Here is a 15381-nt window from a genome sequence, read left to right as displayed (position 1 = left end):
AAAAAACAGCGGATGAGGGGCGCCCGAAGAGTAAACTTAAGTAAGTACTGAATATTATGTCACTTATTTATGTGCAAATGTTTAATAACAAAGAACATTAAAACATTACTGTTGGCCACATGTCGGCAAAGTCATGTGACATTAGTGACGTTTGTACTAACTTGGTTTTAAAGCCTTTACTTTAAAATATATGCCGTTCAATAGCTGAGCTTAATCAGAGAATGATCAAAGCTCATGTAGAAACAAATGAACAAAAGATTTTCTCCTTCCTTTCTGTCAAACAAAGCTGTATGAAACGTTTCCAGCTGTTATTATCATGGTTGCTAGGCAACCTGGGCAGCGCAACAGAGGCTAGACCGTCCCATTTCACAAGCCTCGCACTTCCGGCCTTAGCGGTCTTTGAGTACGCGGTCCTTGAGGATCATTGAGGCTGCGTACTTTAAGGCTGCAGACCCTGAATTGGGATACAGCCATGGAGAAGGTAATTTATCCATTTAAATCAGCTGTGATGGATCAAGGACACATCTAAAACCTGCAGGGACACCGGCCCTCTTGGACTGGGATTGGGGACCCCTGGTGTAAGTGTTGCACCTTGTTGCAATCAGTGTTATAGTTGAGAAAAACTGAACCATATCTAGATGTGGTAAAATGTTTAGTAACTGAAATACAAACCAAAACGGAAGTAATGTTGTGTACTCAAGAGTACACTTCAAAAAATTGAAAAAAGGAACACTTTTTAATCAGTGTGGCATAAAGTCTTAAACGTCTTGTGATATTGATCTGGTCAGTGAAGTAGCTGAGGGGTGTTAATGAGATTAACAGATGGTGCACAAGAGAGGCAGCAATGAAACAACCCACAAAACAGGAATGGGTTTAAAGGTGGGGGCCAAGAAACATTTTTTCTCATCTTTTCTGGCTGTTGTCTAGTTTTCCAGTCGGCAAGGGTCAGTGTCACTACTGGCAGCATGAGGCGGTATCTGAACCCTGCAGAGGTCGCGTACGTCCAACTCCTCCAGAATGGCACATCAATACGTGCCATTGGCAGGTTTGCTGTGTCTCACTGTGCATTCTCAAGGAGATTCCAGGAGACAGACAGTCATTCTAAAAGAGCTGGACGGGGCCGGAGAGGGTCCTTAACCCACCAGCAGGACCAGTATCTACACCTTAGTGTGAGGAGGAACAGGATGAGCACTGCCAGAGCTACGAAATTACCTTGAGGAGGACACTGATGGGAATGTCTCTGACCAAACAGTCAGAAAACGGCTTCATGAGGGTGGGCCCACAGTCAGGCACTCTGGAGCCCAATTGATATTTGCCATAGAATATCAGAATTAACAGGTCCATTACTGACCCCCTGTTCTTTTCACAGATGAGAGCAGGTTCATTCTTAGCATATCTGACAGACTTGAAAGGGTCAGGAGAAGCCGTGGAGAACATTATGCTGACTGTAACATGGTTCAGCATGACCAGTTTGGTACTGGCTCAGTGATGGTCTCGTGATGCGTATCCACAGAAAGACTCTTTGAGTTCAGCCGTCTTAAGGTTAATCGTTTTCATTTCTCCAAAATGATGTGGCATCGTTTCATTCCTAACACATTACCCAGACCTTAATGTGTTTTGGGGCAATCGTGGCTCAAGAGTTGGGAGTTCGTCTTGTAATCGGAAGGTTGCCGGTTTGAGCCCCGGCTCGGACAGTCTCGGTCGTTGTGTCCTTGGGCAAGACACTTCACCTACCACCTACTGGTGTTGGCCAGAGGGGCTGATGGCGCGATATGGCAGCCTCGCTTCTGTCAGTCTGACCCAGGGCAGCTGTGGCTACAACTGTAGCTGCCTCCATCAGTGTGTGAATGTGAGAGTGAATGAATAGTGGCATTGTAAAGCGCTTTGAGGGGTCCCGAAAAGCGCTATATAAATGCAATCCATTATTATTATTCTTTGTGTTGCTTTAAATTTTTTAAATAGTATATAAATGGCATTTCTTTAGTTATTGTCAGTGACTTTATCTGCGACTCACTGCATTTTGGTATAGTTCTGCAAAATGATGCCCCCGTTGAAACAAATCAATTTGAGAAATTTAGCTTCTCCTAGATATTCCACTATCATGTGTGAGTGATATCATTGCAAAAGTGGAGGAATCACAGCAACTTAACCACCGTAAAGAACGTACAAACAGGGGTCGTTGAAGTCCATAGTGCATCTCCAAAGCTCCCCTGGCATTAACATCAGCACAAAAACTGTGCTGGGAGCTTCATGGCGTGGGTCCCTCTGTCTAACAGTCTGGTGGACATGTCTGGGTTTGGGAAATGCCAGAAGATCATTACCTGGCTGACTGCACTGTGCCAACTCTAGAGTTTGGTGGGGTAGGAATCATGCTGTGGAAAATCTTATTGCTTTATCTCACCCAAACATTTTGGATAATTCTATAGTTCAGATTTGTTAAAGCTGTTCTCAGACCCATACAGCAATTTTAGGGTAAACTGAAACAAAAATTGCTCTCATCCAACATCAGTGCCTGACCTTACAATTTCCTTTCTTCATGTATGGACAAAAGTGTGTCCTACTCTCCAAAATCATAGAAAGCCTTCCCAGAAAAGTGGAAGCTGTAATATCTACAAAGGAATAGGAGCAATCCAATGGATGTAGAATGAGATGTCATAAAAGCTGCTGGAGCTGAAATGTGTAGGCGGCCCAATACTTGTCTATGTGTTCTTTCTTTTAACTCTATGTCATTTATGGAATCACCAGCAAGCAGCTGCATTGATTGTATAACAGCATGTCTCAAATCAAAGCTCATCTTCAATATTTTTTAATACAGACAGTGGAACAAGCAACTGTAGTGTCGGTGCCCCAAATTGTTGTCTGCACCGCAGAGCTAACCTCGCCTTTGTGACAGGTTCTTAAAACTTTACGAGAGTTGTGTTTTGGTTTACATATTTAGTTGAAGCAGGTTTTTGTCCAGAAATGTCTAAAGGAGTGTAGAGAAATCAAAAACCCCAAAATGTCACGTGTCTACAAAAACAACTCAAAGAGGAAAGCTATCCTGCTTGGTGTCTGTTTGATGCTTAATAGTTACATTAGTAACATATTAGCCATCAACTTTAGAGAAGATATTTGGTTAATGTAATGTATCTCTTCCACACAACCACAAAATATTTTAATGTAATTTTTTGAAGGTAGTAGTCTAAAGTAATCAATAAAAAAATTACTTATCCTAAATTTTCATTTCTGTTTGATCACGCTTGGCATGTTTTAAATGTTTCTGGTAGAAGTTGTTCATTTCCTACAAAGAAGATGAAACTTTAAGGAAGAAATGGTGAAGTGTCAGGGTATCAACTAATGCTTGCAAGCTTGGCTCGCAAGCTGCATCCATAAACTGCAAAAATTCAACACACAGCCATGTGTAGCATCCAATTAGAGCCAATTAGTAGAAGAGTGAGGTAACAGAATTTGACTGTTCACTGTAACTGAAATACAAATTCGGATGAATGGCAGGCTATATTGTTTGTGAGAAAATGTCATTAAAATGCTAGAAAAGACACCAACTGCATAAACACAGTGAAGAGGTTCAACTAACATGGTCCTAATTCCTAACAGCCACCTCATAGTTGGGTGAAAGGCTGAAACTGTCCAAAGAGCAGTGTTGGGGAGTAACGGAATACATGTACCGCCGTTACGTATTTAAAATACAAAATATGAGTAACTGTATTCTGTTACAGTTACCGTTTAAAAAGGTGGTATTTAGAATACAGTTACTTTGTTGAAATAAATGGATTACACGGCGGTACTTTCCTGTTTCATATTGTGGCGGGTCAGGCCTGTTTGGGTTTTGTTTGACAGCTACGTTCTGTTGTGGCAGCGTTATGGTTGCCATGGTTACAGGGTGCTCTCTCTCTCTGCGTGTTTCCTGGGTGAGAGAGGCCTTTTTGTTGTTGTTGTGCTAAGCTAATAGGCAGAATGCTACAGGCATAGCTCTAAAGAATGTAGCATCATAGGCAATGTAGTCCGTGCTGCAGGGAGAATGGACTGCCATACACGTTATGTGTCTGTGAGCGAGGGAGGGAGAAAAAGGAAAAGTACGAGCTGTCATCGAGCAAAAACGGGAGCTGGAAGCATGTAAATATAATAATAACCACTGCAGCCAAGAAGAGTGCCTGACGAGCCCAGTTGTAAGTAAGCTATTAAGACTCGACAGTACACCGTGTTCGTGTTTTCCTCCAAAAACAATAAGTTCCGTTGGAGCAACCTTTCAACGCCTCTCTCTGTCTCTGCTAGCAAAGTTGACCCAGACAACAAAGTAAAGCTAGTTTTCGGCTACGAGCCCGACATGAACCCACCGTATTAGCCAGAGGTCCCTTTACTACGGTTCGGAGCCGCGGACCTTCAGTAACAGTAATAAATCACAGCAATAGTACATTCACGTAGTTGTAAACAGCATGATAATATATTAAGTAATCCAAAGTATTCAGAATACGTTACTCTCATTGAGTAACGTAACGGAATACGTTACAGAATACATTTTGGGGCATGTATTCTGTAATCTGTAGTGGAATACATTTTAAAAGTAACCTTCCCAACACTGCCAAAGAGACCAAAAAAATGGTCTCTACCAGGCTGTAAACATGCTTTTTAATGCTGTAAAGTTGGGCAATTCAACATGGGAGCCAATGGGGATTTACTCTGTTTGGAACTAGCCTCAAGGTCCCATTAGTAAAAGTGCAGTTTTTACCATGCCCTGGCTTCATTTTTATGCTGTGTGGGTCGCCTCTCTTGGCCTGTTAAGTTGCAATGCAAACACACATGTATGTATCGTTAATGACAAATTCTTTGGTCATCTTTCTGCTGATTCCTGATGAAAATGTTTATATACCTGTGCTATTGCGCAGGTCAACTTACCGTTACTATTAACAGCAATTCATCTAAGCTGGCAATGCAGCCCGACTGTATCTATGATTCTGACAGCATCTATGCATGTATATATGAGTTCTCGACCTTGCAACACTAAATCTCCCCATGTTTGCTCTGACACAACAGTGGCACCAATCCCCTCTCTGCTGTCTGTGCTTGTGCTTCTTTGTGTGAAGGCATGAGCACATGTTCCCTCTCAGCTTCCCTTTTTACAACTTTTGTACATCTCGGCTCCTCAGCACTTTTTATTGCTGCATTGTTAACACTATGAGTTGAACACACAAAACACACAAACCAAGTCGTATTTAAGGTCACAGCGGTAGAAGCCAGTGACTGCTAACCAGATGGCAACATGCTTGTTTTACTTGGAATAACAAAGTGAGTAATATTGATTTTATTCTTACTGTCTGCAGTTTTATTGTCTCCAACGCACCAGCACTGTGTTTCTTATCTTTCCCTCTCTTGTCACTTCAGAAAGCAGCATGCTCTGTAGCTTTGGGGCTCTAGGACTTCTTTTCTAATGTGTAGAAATTTTTGAATAAAAAGTAAATAGACTACAGAGCTTGAAAAGCTTCTTCAGAACTGTAGAAGCTTCTCAGATGAGAGGTGAAAATCTTCAATAAACTTAAAGAAGTCCAGTCGCTTTTCTTTCCAAGCTCCTTAGATGACCTGGATGACAGAACCGACACAGACAGTACACAATAGAGTTTTTACTTCCACATATCGATGCTATTACACTGGCATAAAGTTCAAACAGATATAAAGGTCATAAAGCTATCATTAAAAATGGCAGTTAGTCAAAGAAAACAGCATTTTATTCACTCCTGAAAACTGAAGTGCTGCCAATCAACGTCAGGAAAAAACAAAAAAAGAAGTAGTCGACTGCTTTTTCAGTTTCTTTCTAAGCTGTAATAAGCTGACACCTCTGCTGCAGTCACTGACTTTAAATGCTCAAAACATGGGAAATTATCAAAAAGGTTTAAAAGATGCATTGACCAGCGAATCAAAAGCTTATAAATTTTACATTTGTAAGAGAGAAAGAGAGAGCAGATTTCTCCTGTTTTGGCTTCCCTTCATTGGCTTCCTGTTAAATCCAGAATTGAATTCAAAATCCTGCTCCTCACATACAAGGTCTTAAATAATCAGGCCCCATCTTATCTTAATGACCTTGTAGTACCATATCACCCTATTAGAGCACTTTGCTCTCGCTCTGCAGGCCTACTTGTTGTTCCTAGAGTATTTAAAAGTAGAATGGGAGGCAGAGCCTTCAGTTTTCAGGCCCCTCTTCTGTGGAACCAGCTTCCAGTTTGGATTCAGGAGACAGACACTATCTCTACTTTTAAGATTAGGCTTCAAACTTTCCTTTTTGCTAAAGCATATAGTTAGTGCTGGACCAGGTGACCCTGAATCCTCCATTAGTTATGCTGCAATAGACGTAGGCTGCCGGGGGATTCCCATGATGCATTGAGTTTTTCCTTTCCAGTCACCTTTCTCACTCACTATGTGTTAACAGACCTCTCTGTGTTGAATCATATCTGTTATTAACCTCTGTCTCTCTTCCACAGCATGTCTTTTATCCTGTCTTCCTTCTCTCACCCCAACCGGTCGCAGCAGATGGCCCCGCCCCTCCCTGAGCCTGGTTCTGCTGGAGGTTTCTTCCTGTTAAAAGGGAGTTTTTCCTTCCCACTGTCGCCAAAGTGCTTGCTCATAGGGGGTCATATGATTGTTGGGTTTTTCTCTGTATCTATGAAGCGCCTTGAGGCGACTTTTGTTGTGATTTGGCGCTATATAAATAAAATTGAATTGAACTTGAACTTGAACCTGACCTCCCCACTGCGTTTGGGGCGTTGCTGCTTTATGGCTGAAGCTTGCTAGCATTAGTAGATATCATAAGCCCCTCCTGCACATTTTGGTTTTTTTAATTACAATTCAGTACTACCTAATGTGCGTCATTGTCGTCATAGCAACCCATCTGTGGGTCCCGCAACGTAATTAATATGGCACACGAACGCTACAACAAAGATGGACGTCGAAGCAGAAATGTACCTGCTGCTCGGTCTGTGGCTTTTCGTCAGACTCTAGGACCATGATATCGCTTTTTGCAGCCATTGCTGGATTTCAAAAGTGACAGGTTTGATTTTTGTGAATGAGAGGCTGTTGTGACTCATCGAGTGATGCTACTGACCAGCCAATCTGTGGCATGCAGTCTGCCAATGTGTTTTAGTACCTGCTTGAATCACTTGGGACCCTGGCCGAGCAGGTACTAGAAAAGTACCTGGTACCAGGTACTATGACCTAACGGAAAACCCTTAAAACCGTAGCGACACGTGCCGAATCGATCCGATTAGGTACTAATGGATCATTTAGACACGATGCTCTTCCTCTTCCATGCTACTGTGTCTTCTCTTTCCCCTTCTTTCTCTCAGTTGTCTTCTGTTGTTGAAGTAGTGCTGCACTGCACAGATGATGGTCTGCATCAGCTTGTAGAAAAACTTCAAAAACTGTAGAAACACGTCATCCTCCAAATGTAAAGACATGTCATAGACTTCACTGTCCTATCCTGGATCACTCTCTTTCCTTTTTTGTTTGAGTAATGAGCGAATTTGAAAAAAAGATGCAAATAGATCTGATAATAAACACTTTCAAGTCAGAGAGTCTTCCTGAGCATACAAACTGCAGCATGAGGTTTAAGCAGTGCCGATCGCAATGAACAAATTGTGTATTGTATTATCCGCTTGAATGGCAACAAAAGGGGCTGGTCATACCTGTTTGGCAACCTCCTCTTGATTCATTGAACGTGTTCTCCAAATGTTTATTTTCAATTGTTTCGGAGCCTTTGAAATAGGGCTGTGAGGCCCTCTGAGCCCACGATCATCTGCATATATTGTTCCAAAAAATTCTCTTATAAATGTCCGGGTTTAATAAAGCTGCGGATTCATCGTGGTCAATTTCACATTTCCTACAAAGTTTTAGCTGCATGTGTCCCAATCCAGTGAACTTGAACTTTGTATCAAAGATTCAAGTTCCAGTTATTTATATTTCCTATCACCTTAAATTATCACTCAAAGACAAGCATCTATGACAGTGTATATAGTGTATATAGTGACTGTTTCCTATGTATACGTTTGAGCATTTCTCGGTGCACAGCATTGCATACACTATGTTATTTAGCTTGTGCTTGGGTGTGTTTGCCCTTGGGGTGGACCGGTTTTTGTCTGACAGTGTTGCTAGGTCTGAAATACAACAGAATGTTATTATCGAAGAAAATTCTTCTGACTTTCCTCTTAGCTGCACTGTACTGCAGCGTGTGACAGCTAAAAGCTACACTTTAGCCATCAGGAGTTGCTCTTAGTCAAATTAGCCATTCGTCTTCTTTGAATCTCTCCCTTCCTAATTATGTCCCTCCATTTATTTTTGAACACATCAGTTTCACCTTCCTCTGTCTCTTCCTCACTCTGTTGTTGGGATTGCTGTCCCTCCTTCCTCCCTTCTCCACAGCTGGTGCTAGCATTAGCAGCCTCCTGTGACTGTGAGGCTTTGTTACTAGTTGTTGCTGGTACTACAGTGGATGGTGTAGCAGCAGCATCACTGACCAATGGGATCCTGTCAGTGCTCAAAGGGTGGGTGCGCAGTGGCCCTTCGATCATTCATTCCATCCACTCCAAAGTACGTCGACCCACTGGGAAAATCCCCCACATGCCGCATAACCAGTCCAGGCCTGTCCTCTTGTAATAGCTAGTGATGTGCGGATTGATACTGAAATATCGATTCCTCCGATACCAGTCATTTATGTTCTAGAATCGATTCTCACATTAAAATATCGATGTTTTAGTAATTTAGGGTAAATTTGTAGTTTATCATTAACAGGAACACAGTGGAAAGAAACTATATCATTCGGATTGTCTACATTGGAAGGAACTACTTCCTCTTCCGCCTTTCATAGTCATGTGCGAAATACGGCTGTGTAAATGTGTCGCAGCCCCTTGGCGTGCGCACTCACAACAATGGCTGAGCGTAATTGGAGTCATGTGCGGACATATTTTACCTCCACAAACAGCTGAGACGTGCTTTGCGATACATGTGGTAAGAAAGTGAGGCGTTGTGGCAACACCACAAATTTGTCAAACACCTCAGAGTCAATCATATCACAGAATATGACAAGCGTATGTTGAGGCGAACTGAAGAGGAGGAGAGGACATGGACAGGTGCTGCTAAGGCGAGACAGACGTCTCTCACGGTGTCCTTTAGTGCTGCAGGCAGGCAACGTGTTCAAATAGCGCACAACGTCAGGTTTTTTATTTCTATATGATGAATTCTGCATTATTAAGTGATAATAACAAGTAATCTGATGTCCTGTAATCATTATGACGCTGTAATTTGAGATACAATAAAAGATACAATAAATAAAATATGTTTTTGTACAAATTATCGGTATCGGATCAGTATCGTCGATACCACCCTGAATTTTACTTGGTATTGAATCGGAAAGGAAATCAGTGGTATCGCACATCACTAGTAATAGCAACAAGACACTAATGTGACAAGTTAGCCATAGTTATTTCAGACTAAAATAATATTTTGTTATATTGAACAAGTATAGCACAATTACCTCCAACATTTCCACCTCTGCAGTAAACCAATGGCACTTCTGTAGAGCAGCCATTATTAGCATTTTCCTGTTCGGCTGTATGACATCATTTCACGACTAGCATGAAGAACTGTTGCTAGCCCAAAGTTACTGCTCATTTTCCTAAGAGTCAACAAACTGTTGCTAAGGTGTGTACCAACATGAAGAAGGGACATGCCATTCACGCATAAATAATTACTACTACTAATAATAATACATTCTATTTATAGGCACCTTTAAAGAACGTCACGGTCAACTTACATTAGTACAACAAAATAAAAACATAAGGTAAGCAAATAAAAAACAACTATAAAAGTTAATCGAGGTAAAAAACACAATAAGACCAAGTCATAATAAAAGGTATGCAATTCTGAATAGATCGGTTTTAAGATGTAATTTTAAAGCAGAGAGTTTGTAGTTGGGAGATCTGGTGGAAGTCCAAGGACTCGGAGCTCAAGCTAAAGGCTCTGAGTCCCATGGTAGTGAGGCGAGCATGTGTAACAGACAGAAGGGAAGCTGAAGAAGAGCAGGGAGGGTACGCATGGAGAAGATCAGATAAATATGGAGGAGCGAGGTTATGAAGCACTTTGAAAGCAAGAAGTAGGAAATTCACTCTTAGATGAGCTGGAAGCTAATGGAGCTGTTTAAGAGCAGGTGTTATTTGTTCAGTGGATCCAATTCTGGATATAATACGAGCAGTTTATGGATGATTTATGAGGTAGACCATAGAGAAGAGAATTACAGCAATCTAAACAAGACGTGACAAGAGCAGCGACAGGTATGGTGGTACTGTTTGGAGTGAGTGAAGGGTGAAGGCGGTTAAAATTACTAAGATTAAAATAAGAAGACCCTGTGATATTATTTCTGTGTGCTTTTAAGGAGACAGTGCTGTCGAGGATGACACCAAAACTCTTAACCCAAGAGGAAGATGTGATGACAGAGAAATAAATATAAAACACAGACATAAAAATAAGGAGTTTGGATTGACTGGCTAGCACGATTTATTATTTATTTATTCATATTTACTGTTGAACCAGTCAGAGCATTATGCAATAATTTGCATCGGGCTTACGCTACAGTTACAGGAAGTGACAAAAGAAAATGCACTATAGATTACTGAGTGCTGAGTTTCAAAGTAATAGTTAAAAAAATAATACAATGAACACATTTTTCAGTTGTTCCAAATGTAGCGCCAACAAGTGTCAGCCTTTACAAATCAACAGTAGCTGAGCAAATCATATGAACACACATGTAAAAACAAACCCAACATAGGAATGTCAGCACTACCTGTAGTCCCGCCCACATTCTTAACAGAAAGCGTGACGTGAGTAATAATCTCACCTTTGTTGTCATTTGCGGCACATACACAGCTGTATACACCACAGGCTACTGAACTTTAAAGGAAGAAAACCAGTAGCCACTGCTGACTTTTCAAACAACTTTTGCTGCTCGAAGAGAGATCAAAGGACTTTGATGAGGCAAGTGGAAATAAAAATACTAGTGGTTTATTGCTTAATGTTTTAGAGTGTGTCTCAGAGGGAGAGGAGCTTCTGGTTTAACAAGTGAGTGAATAACACACATGCACGCACACAGTGTGCCAGATGAAATCATTAGGAAAGGAATGAATTGTGTGCAATAGCTTACAGTAAGCAGGAGGCATACATACCACAAAGTAACAAATTATGCAGTTTTCTTTGTCGTTCATTCTCAGGATTTTTAACATTGTGAGAATTCAAAGAGCCATAAAGCTCTGGGTACTTCTAGCAACACTTAAAACCATAATAATTATCTATATCCCTGACACACCTTACACTGTATACCTCTCTACCTCTAACGCCTAAAGGTACTATTCATTTTCCTAAGAAACAACAAAGCGCTTCTAAGGTGTGTACTGATAGGAGGGAGGGACATGTCACTTATGGATAGGACGAGCTCAGACTATAGCCTCAAAAGTCCTCAAAACCAGATGATTTTACAGTCATGTTTACACCTTCACTGAAATCTATAGATAATAGTGTAAATGACACTAGACAGCAAGAAACACACTGAAACCACATTTATGGCGATGTTTATGGATTTCTAAGCAGCGATGATACTTCCTAAAAAATGAAAGGAAGTCAGAAAGTTCTATCAGGAATAAATACTGAACCAGTTCAAATCATTTTAATTGCCACTAAGCACAAGATTTCTCATTAAAACGACAAATATCCTTTATTAATGTGCGTAACAGAAAAAAACAAGTTGTATTACATTTTTTAACATACGGATACATACAGGTAGTAAAACTAAGCATGTCACCTCCATGTTTTTATTTTACTCCGTTTTCGAAATTCACGAAATTGTTCCTATTAGTTTTTAGAGTTAGAGGTTTTTTTAAGTCTATTTTTTTTTAGTTAACTAAAAAGTTTTTCATGTGTAGTTTTAGTTTTTAGTTATCTATAAATACCTTGATGCACAGTATTGTTTCAGTCAGTTTCCATCTTGTTCAAAAGTCTAGGTTTTATGTACTTTTTCTGCCCAACAGAAAATGACTCAGTAGATTGATGTGAGTTGGTGAATGGCTAAAATGGGAGTTGAGGTTTTGCTAATAGATTGAACAAAATGACTTTTCCCCATTTCACATTTAGATATAAAAGGTAATCTTTTTCCAGATTTTACAACTCAAAGATTTTTTTCAGGCTTTGCTGTGCTTTCTTTGAATTACGCAGGAAGACGCCACACTGGCAGGTGAAGATGCCGGCCTCTGGTGGGATGCTAATGGGACCTCAAATAAAAAGGAAACTTAAGAAAGTTGTCTTTGCTGTTCTCTGATGACCGCTTCATTCACAAAGCACATCATGACAAGGAAGCTGTCCAAAACTGATGACCAGCCAAAACCCCTCTGGGAAACCCTTTTGTTTAATAGTTGTCTTTACATTAACTTAATATTTCATATCAGGACTAAAGACATTTGTACATTCAAATAAGACACTAAATTAAAAATTGAAGAGCCAAGATGCTTGTGAAAAAGTGGTTTCAGTGTCAGATGTGGAAGTTGTTGCTGGTGAACACTTTATCATGTGGCCTGGAGGTGTGCATGGCTGCCGGGACTGTCTACATCCCACCTCTACTGCTGCGGGCCGGCATGGAGGAACGCTACATGACTATGATGCTTGGTAAGTGGAGGGGGAAAAAAATCACACGAGCATTACAATTTTTTAGATGTTCTGTTTGTGTGTTTGAAACATCTGTTTGTAGTTTGAAGCACCAGTGCTGACGGTGCATGTCTACAACTACTAAAAAGGAAATGTATTCAAGTAGCTTCATTTAGTTTTGTCATTATATAATGATTTTTCATTATCAATAGTTTTCATATATTCATATGTTTTTAAAACTAGCGGATCATAGGTAGCTTAGCTTCAATAACGACTTTGATACATGGACAGAATCAAAGATGGACGTAGCAACTGTGACATCACTTGTTGCTTTGTCAAGTCTTGTTTTTAAGCCTTACGTTGAGGTTTTCCACAGCTGCCATATTGGTTGCCTGATAATAATGGTCGCTCTGGTTTTAAAATCGAACAGCATGCAGTTTGATCAAAAACAAGAAAAGCAATAACACTGGAGAACCCCGAGTACTGTGGCTATTTGTTAGCAAGATAGCAGAAAGCTAATATTTATTAAGCTAACAAATGGATACACCTAAGTCCTAAGTTAAGCGGAAAAATGTAAATAATGTCTTTCTTGCTAGCTAGCTAACTAGCTGACTTTACTGTTTACCTTTCCCAGACTGTTGGTAACTGTAATGTCGTCAGTGCAGATAAAGTACGACTACAACAGAAGTTTAAGTGCATTATACCATAAAAATAATGACTAGATCCCATCTGATACTTCCCTGGTAAATGATTGAGCTTTGAGGATCACTAAGAAGGTTAACCGGGTCTTTCTTTTTACCAGCTGTGACTCCAGTTTTGGGCTTGATCTTTATACCCATGATCGGCTCAGCTAGTGATTCTTGGAGAGGGCGCTTCGGTCGACGCACGCCCTTTATCTGGATCCTGAGCCTGGGAGTTTTGCTAGGCCTGCAAATAATTCCCCAAGCCAGGCGGCTGACTCTACTGATTTCACCACAGCACCCTCACTGGGTGCAAGCTGGCATGCAGGCTGCAGCTGTATGCCTTGTCGAGTTCTGCGCACAGGTGAGTAAACTTTACAAGTAAAGTAAAAAAAAAATAAAAAAATATATACTCAGTTATACTATTAATTCTTATTCTCATGCTTCTTGGGAACTAGATGAGGGATTAGCAGGGATCTCTTCCAGGGGTCCAGTTGTAACCAACATGGACAGAGCACAGTCTCGTGTCCTAGATGGCAAATCGGTCTGTGCAGTCAACACCTCCTCTGAACAGGAGACACCCTGCATAGCAGATCATTACTGCAACCCGGCTGATGTAAATATATTAAATGAGCCTGGGGCTGCAACAATTCATCAAGTAATCCAAATGTGTAGATTTTTTTTTTTTTTTTAATCCTGGACATTTGCTTCAATGCTTCGTGGATCTGGAGTCTGTTTACACACTCACCCCACGAAGAGCAAAGAGGTGGAGCCATTAGCAAGTCAGTGAGCTAATTGGTAGAGAAAGAAAATGTTTTTATATTGTTTAAAACAACAGTGCTTGTTCCTGTAATCACCATTAAAACCTCCATCCATCCATCCATTCGCTTCCGCTTCTCCTTTTCAGGGTCGCGGGGGGCGCTGGAGCCTATCCCAGCTGTCATAGGGCGAGAGGCAGGGTACACCCTGGACAGGTCTCCAGTCTGTCGCAGGGCCAACACACAGGGACAGACAACCATTCGCACTCACTTTCATTTGCACATTCACACCTAGTGACAATTTGGATTATCCAATTAACCTATCCCCACAAGCTGCATGTCTTTGGACGGTGGGAGGAAGCCGGAGTACCCGGAGGGAACCCACGCAAACACGGGGAGAACATGCAAACTCCACACAGAAAAACCCCGGCCTGATGTTGGAATTGAACTCAGGACCTTCTTGCTGTGCGGCAACAGTGCTAACCACCGTTCAGAATGCTGAAATACTCGTTTTTCTTCATTCCAGCCATCACATACACGTAGGCACACAAACATGTACAATTAGGGATGGGTACCGGTATCCGGTGCCATGATGGCACCGGTTCTGACATAAACGGTAGTAACCAGACCGAAAAGCAGCGCACATTTCGGTGCTTTTTTTCGGTGCTTTTTTTTTTCCTGAGCTGTGATACACTTTAGATTCTAGCCAATCATTTTACGTTTTGAGGATAGTAGGCGGGGCCAGGTACGTACATTCTTTTAGAGCAGAGCTACAGATTAAAAAATGCCCAAGGCAAAGCGGTCAAAAGTCTGGCTGTACTTCACAGCAAAATATGCAAACTCAGCAGCCTGCAATAAGTGCTTTAATGATACTGTGATACTGTCAAAGGAGGTAACACCTCAAATCCGATGAAACACCTGGCGACATAGCGGTTTTTTTTAAAGCCGAGAAATGCACCGTATTTGATAGCTTGCTGCAAGACCTCACACCGAGCACATCTACTGCGCGTGTGGTGCCTGTTATCGACCTGTAACCCTGCCAGTGTAGCAGAAATGATGAGGATGATGATGGCAGCAGCAGCCGTTCTTCTCTGCGTGAGTAGCTTAATGTTGTGCGTTTGTAATTTACGTTGAGTAGGCTAACCACGTTATTACATTAATGCATGTAAGGTGAACTAGCAAACACCGTCGTAGTTACATGCGGCTGTCTTCTTGTTTGATGGCAGATGCTCCCTGGCCAAAAAGGCTAAAATGACCAAAGAAAAAGTGGAAAACAG

At 41.3% G+C, this 15381-nt stretch overlaps 2 protein-coding genes across 2 annotated transcripts in view; one reads left to right on the top strand and one right to left on the bottom strand.

The window, feature by feature from the left end:
* cdk18 (cyclin dependent kinase 18) overlaps nucleotides 1–15381 on the bottom strand; it is a 637630-nt gene that overhangs the window by 457314 nt on the left and 164935 nt on the right. The gene's annotated exons all lie outside the window — the stretch shown is intronic.
* slc45a3 (solute carrier family 45 member 3) overlaps nucleotides 1–15381 on the top strand; it is a 109484-nt gene that overhangs the window by 82511 nt on the left and 11592 nt on the right. Inside the window, exons 2-4 of the mRNA XM_085159732.1 lie at nucleotides 9131–11014; nucleotides 12245–12687; nucleotides 13469–13710. Coding sequence (XP_085015858.1) covers nucleotides 12528–12687; nucleotides 13469–13710 — 402 coding nt within the window. The 5' untranslated portion in view covers nucleotides 9131–11014; nucleotides 12245–12527. The remainder of the gene's footprint in view (nucleotides 1–9130; nucleotides 11015–12244; nucleotides 12688–13468; nucleotides 13711–15381) is intronic.

The sequence above is a fragment of the Neolamprologus multifasciatus genome, chromosome 5 (genome assembly GCF_963576455.1).
Source record: "Neolamprologus multifasciatus chromosome 5, fNeoMul1.2, whole genome shotgun sequence".
Lineage (NCBI taxonomy): Eukaryota > Metazoa > Chordata > Actinopteri > Cichliformes > Cichlidae > Neolamprologus > Neolamprologus multifasciatus.
The sequence above is the reverse complement of the archived record's forward strand: the minus strand, read 5'-3'. Positions and strand labels throughout refer to the sequence as shown.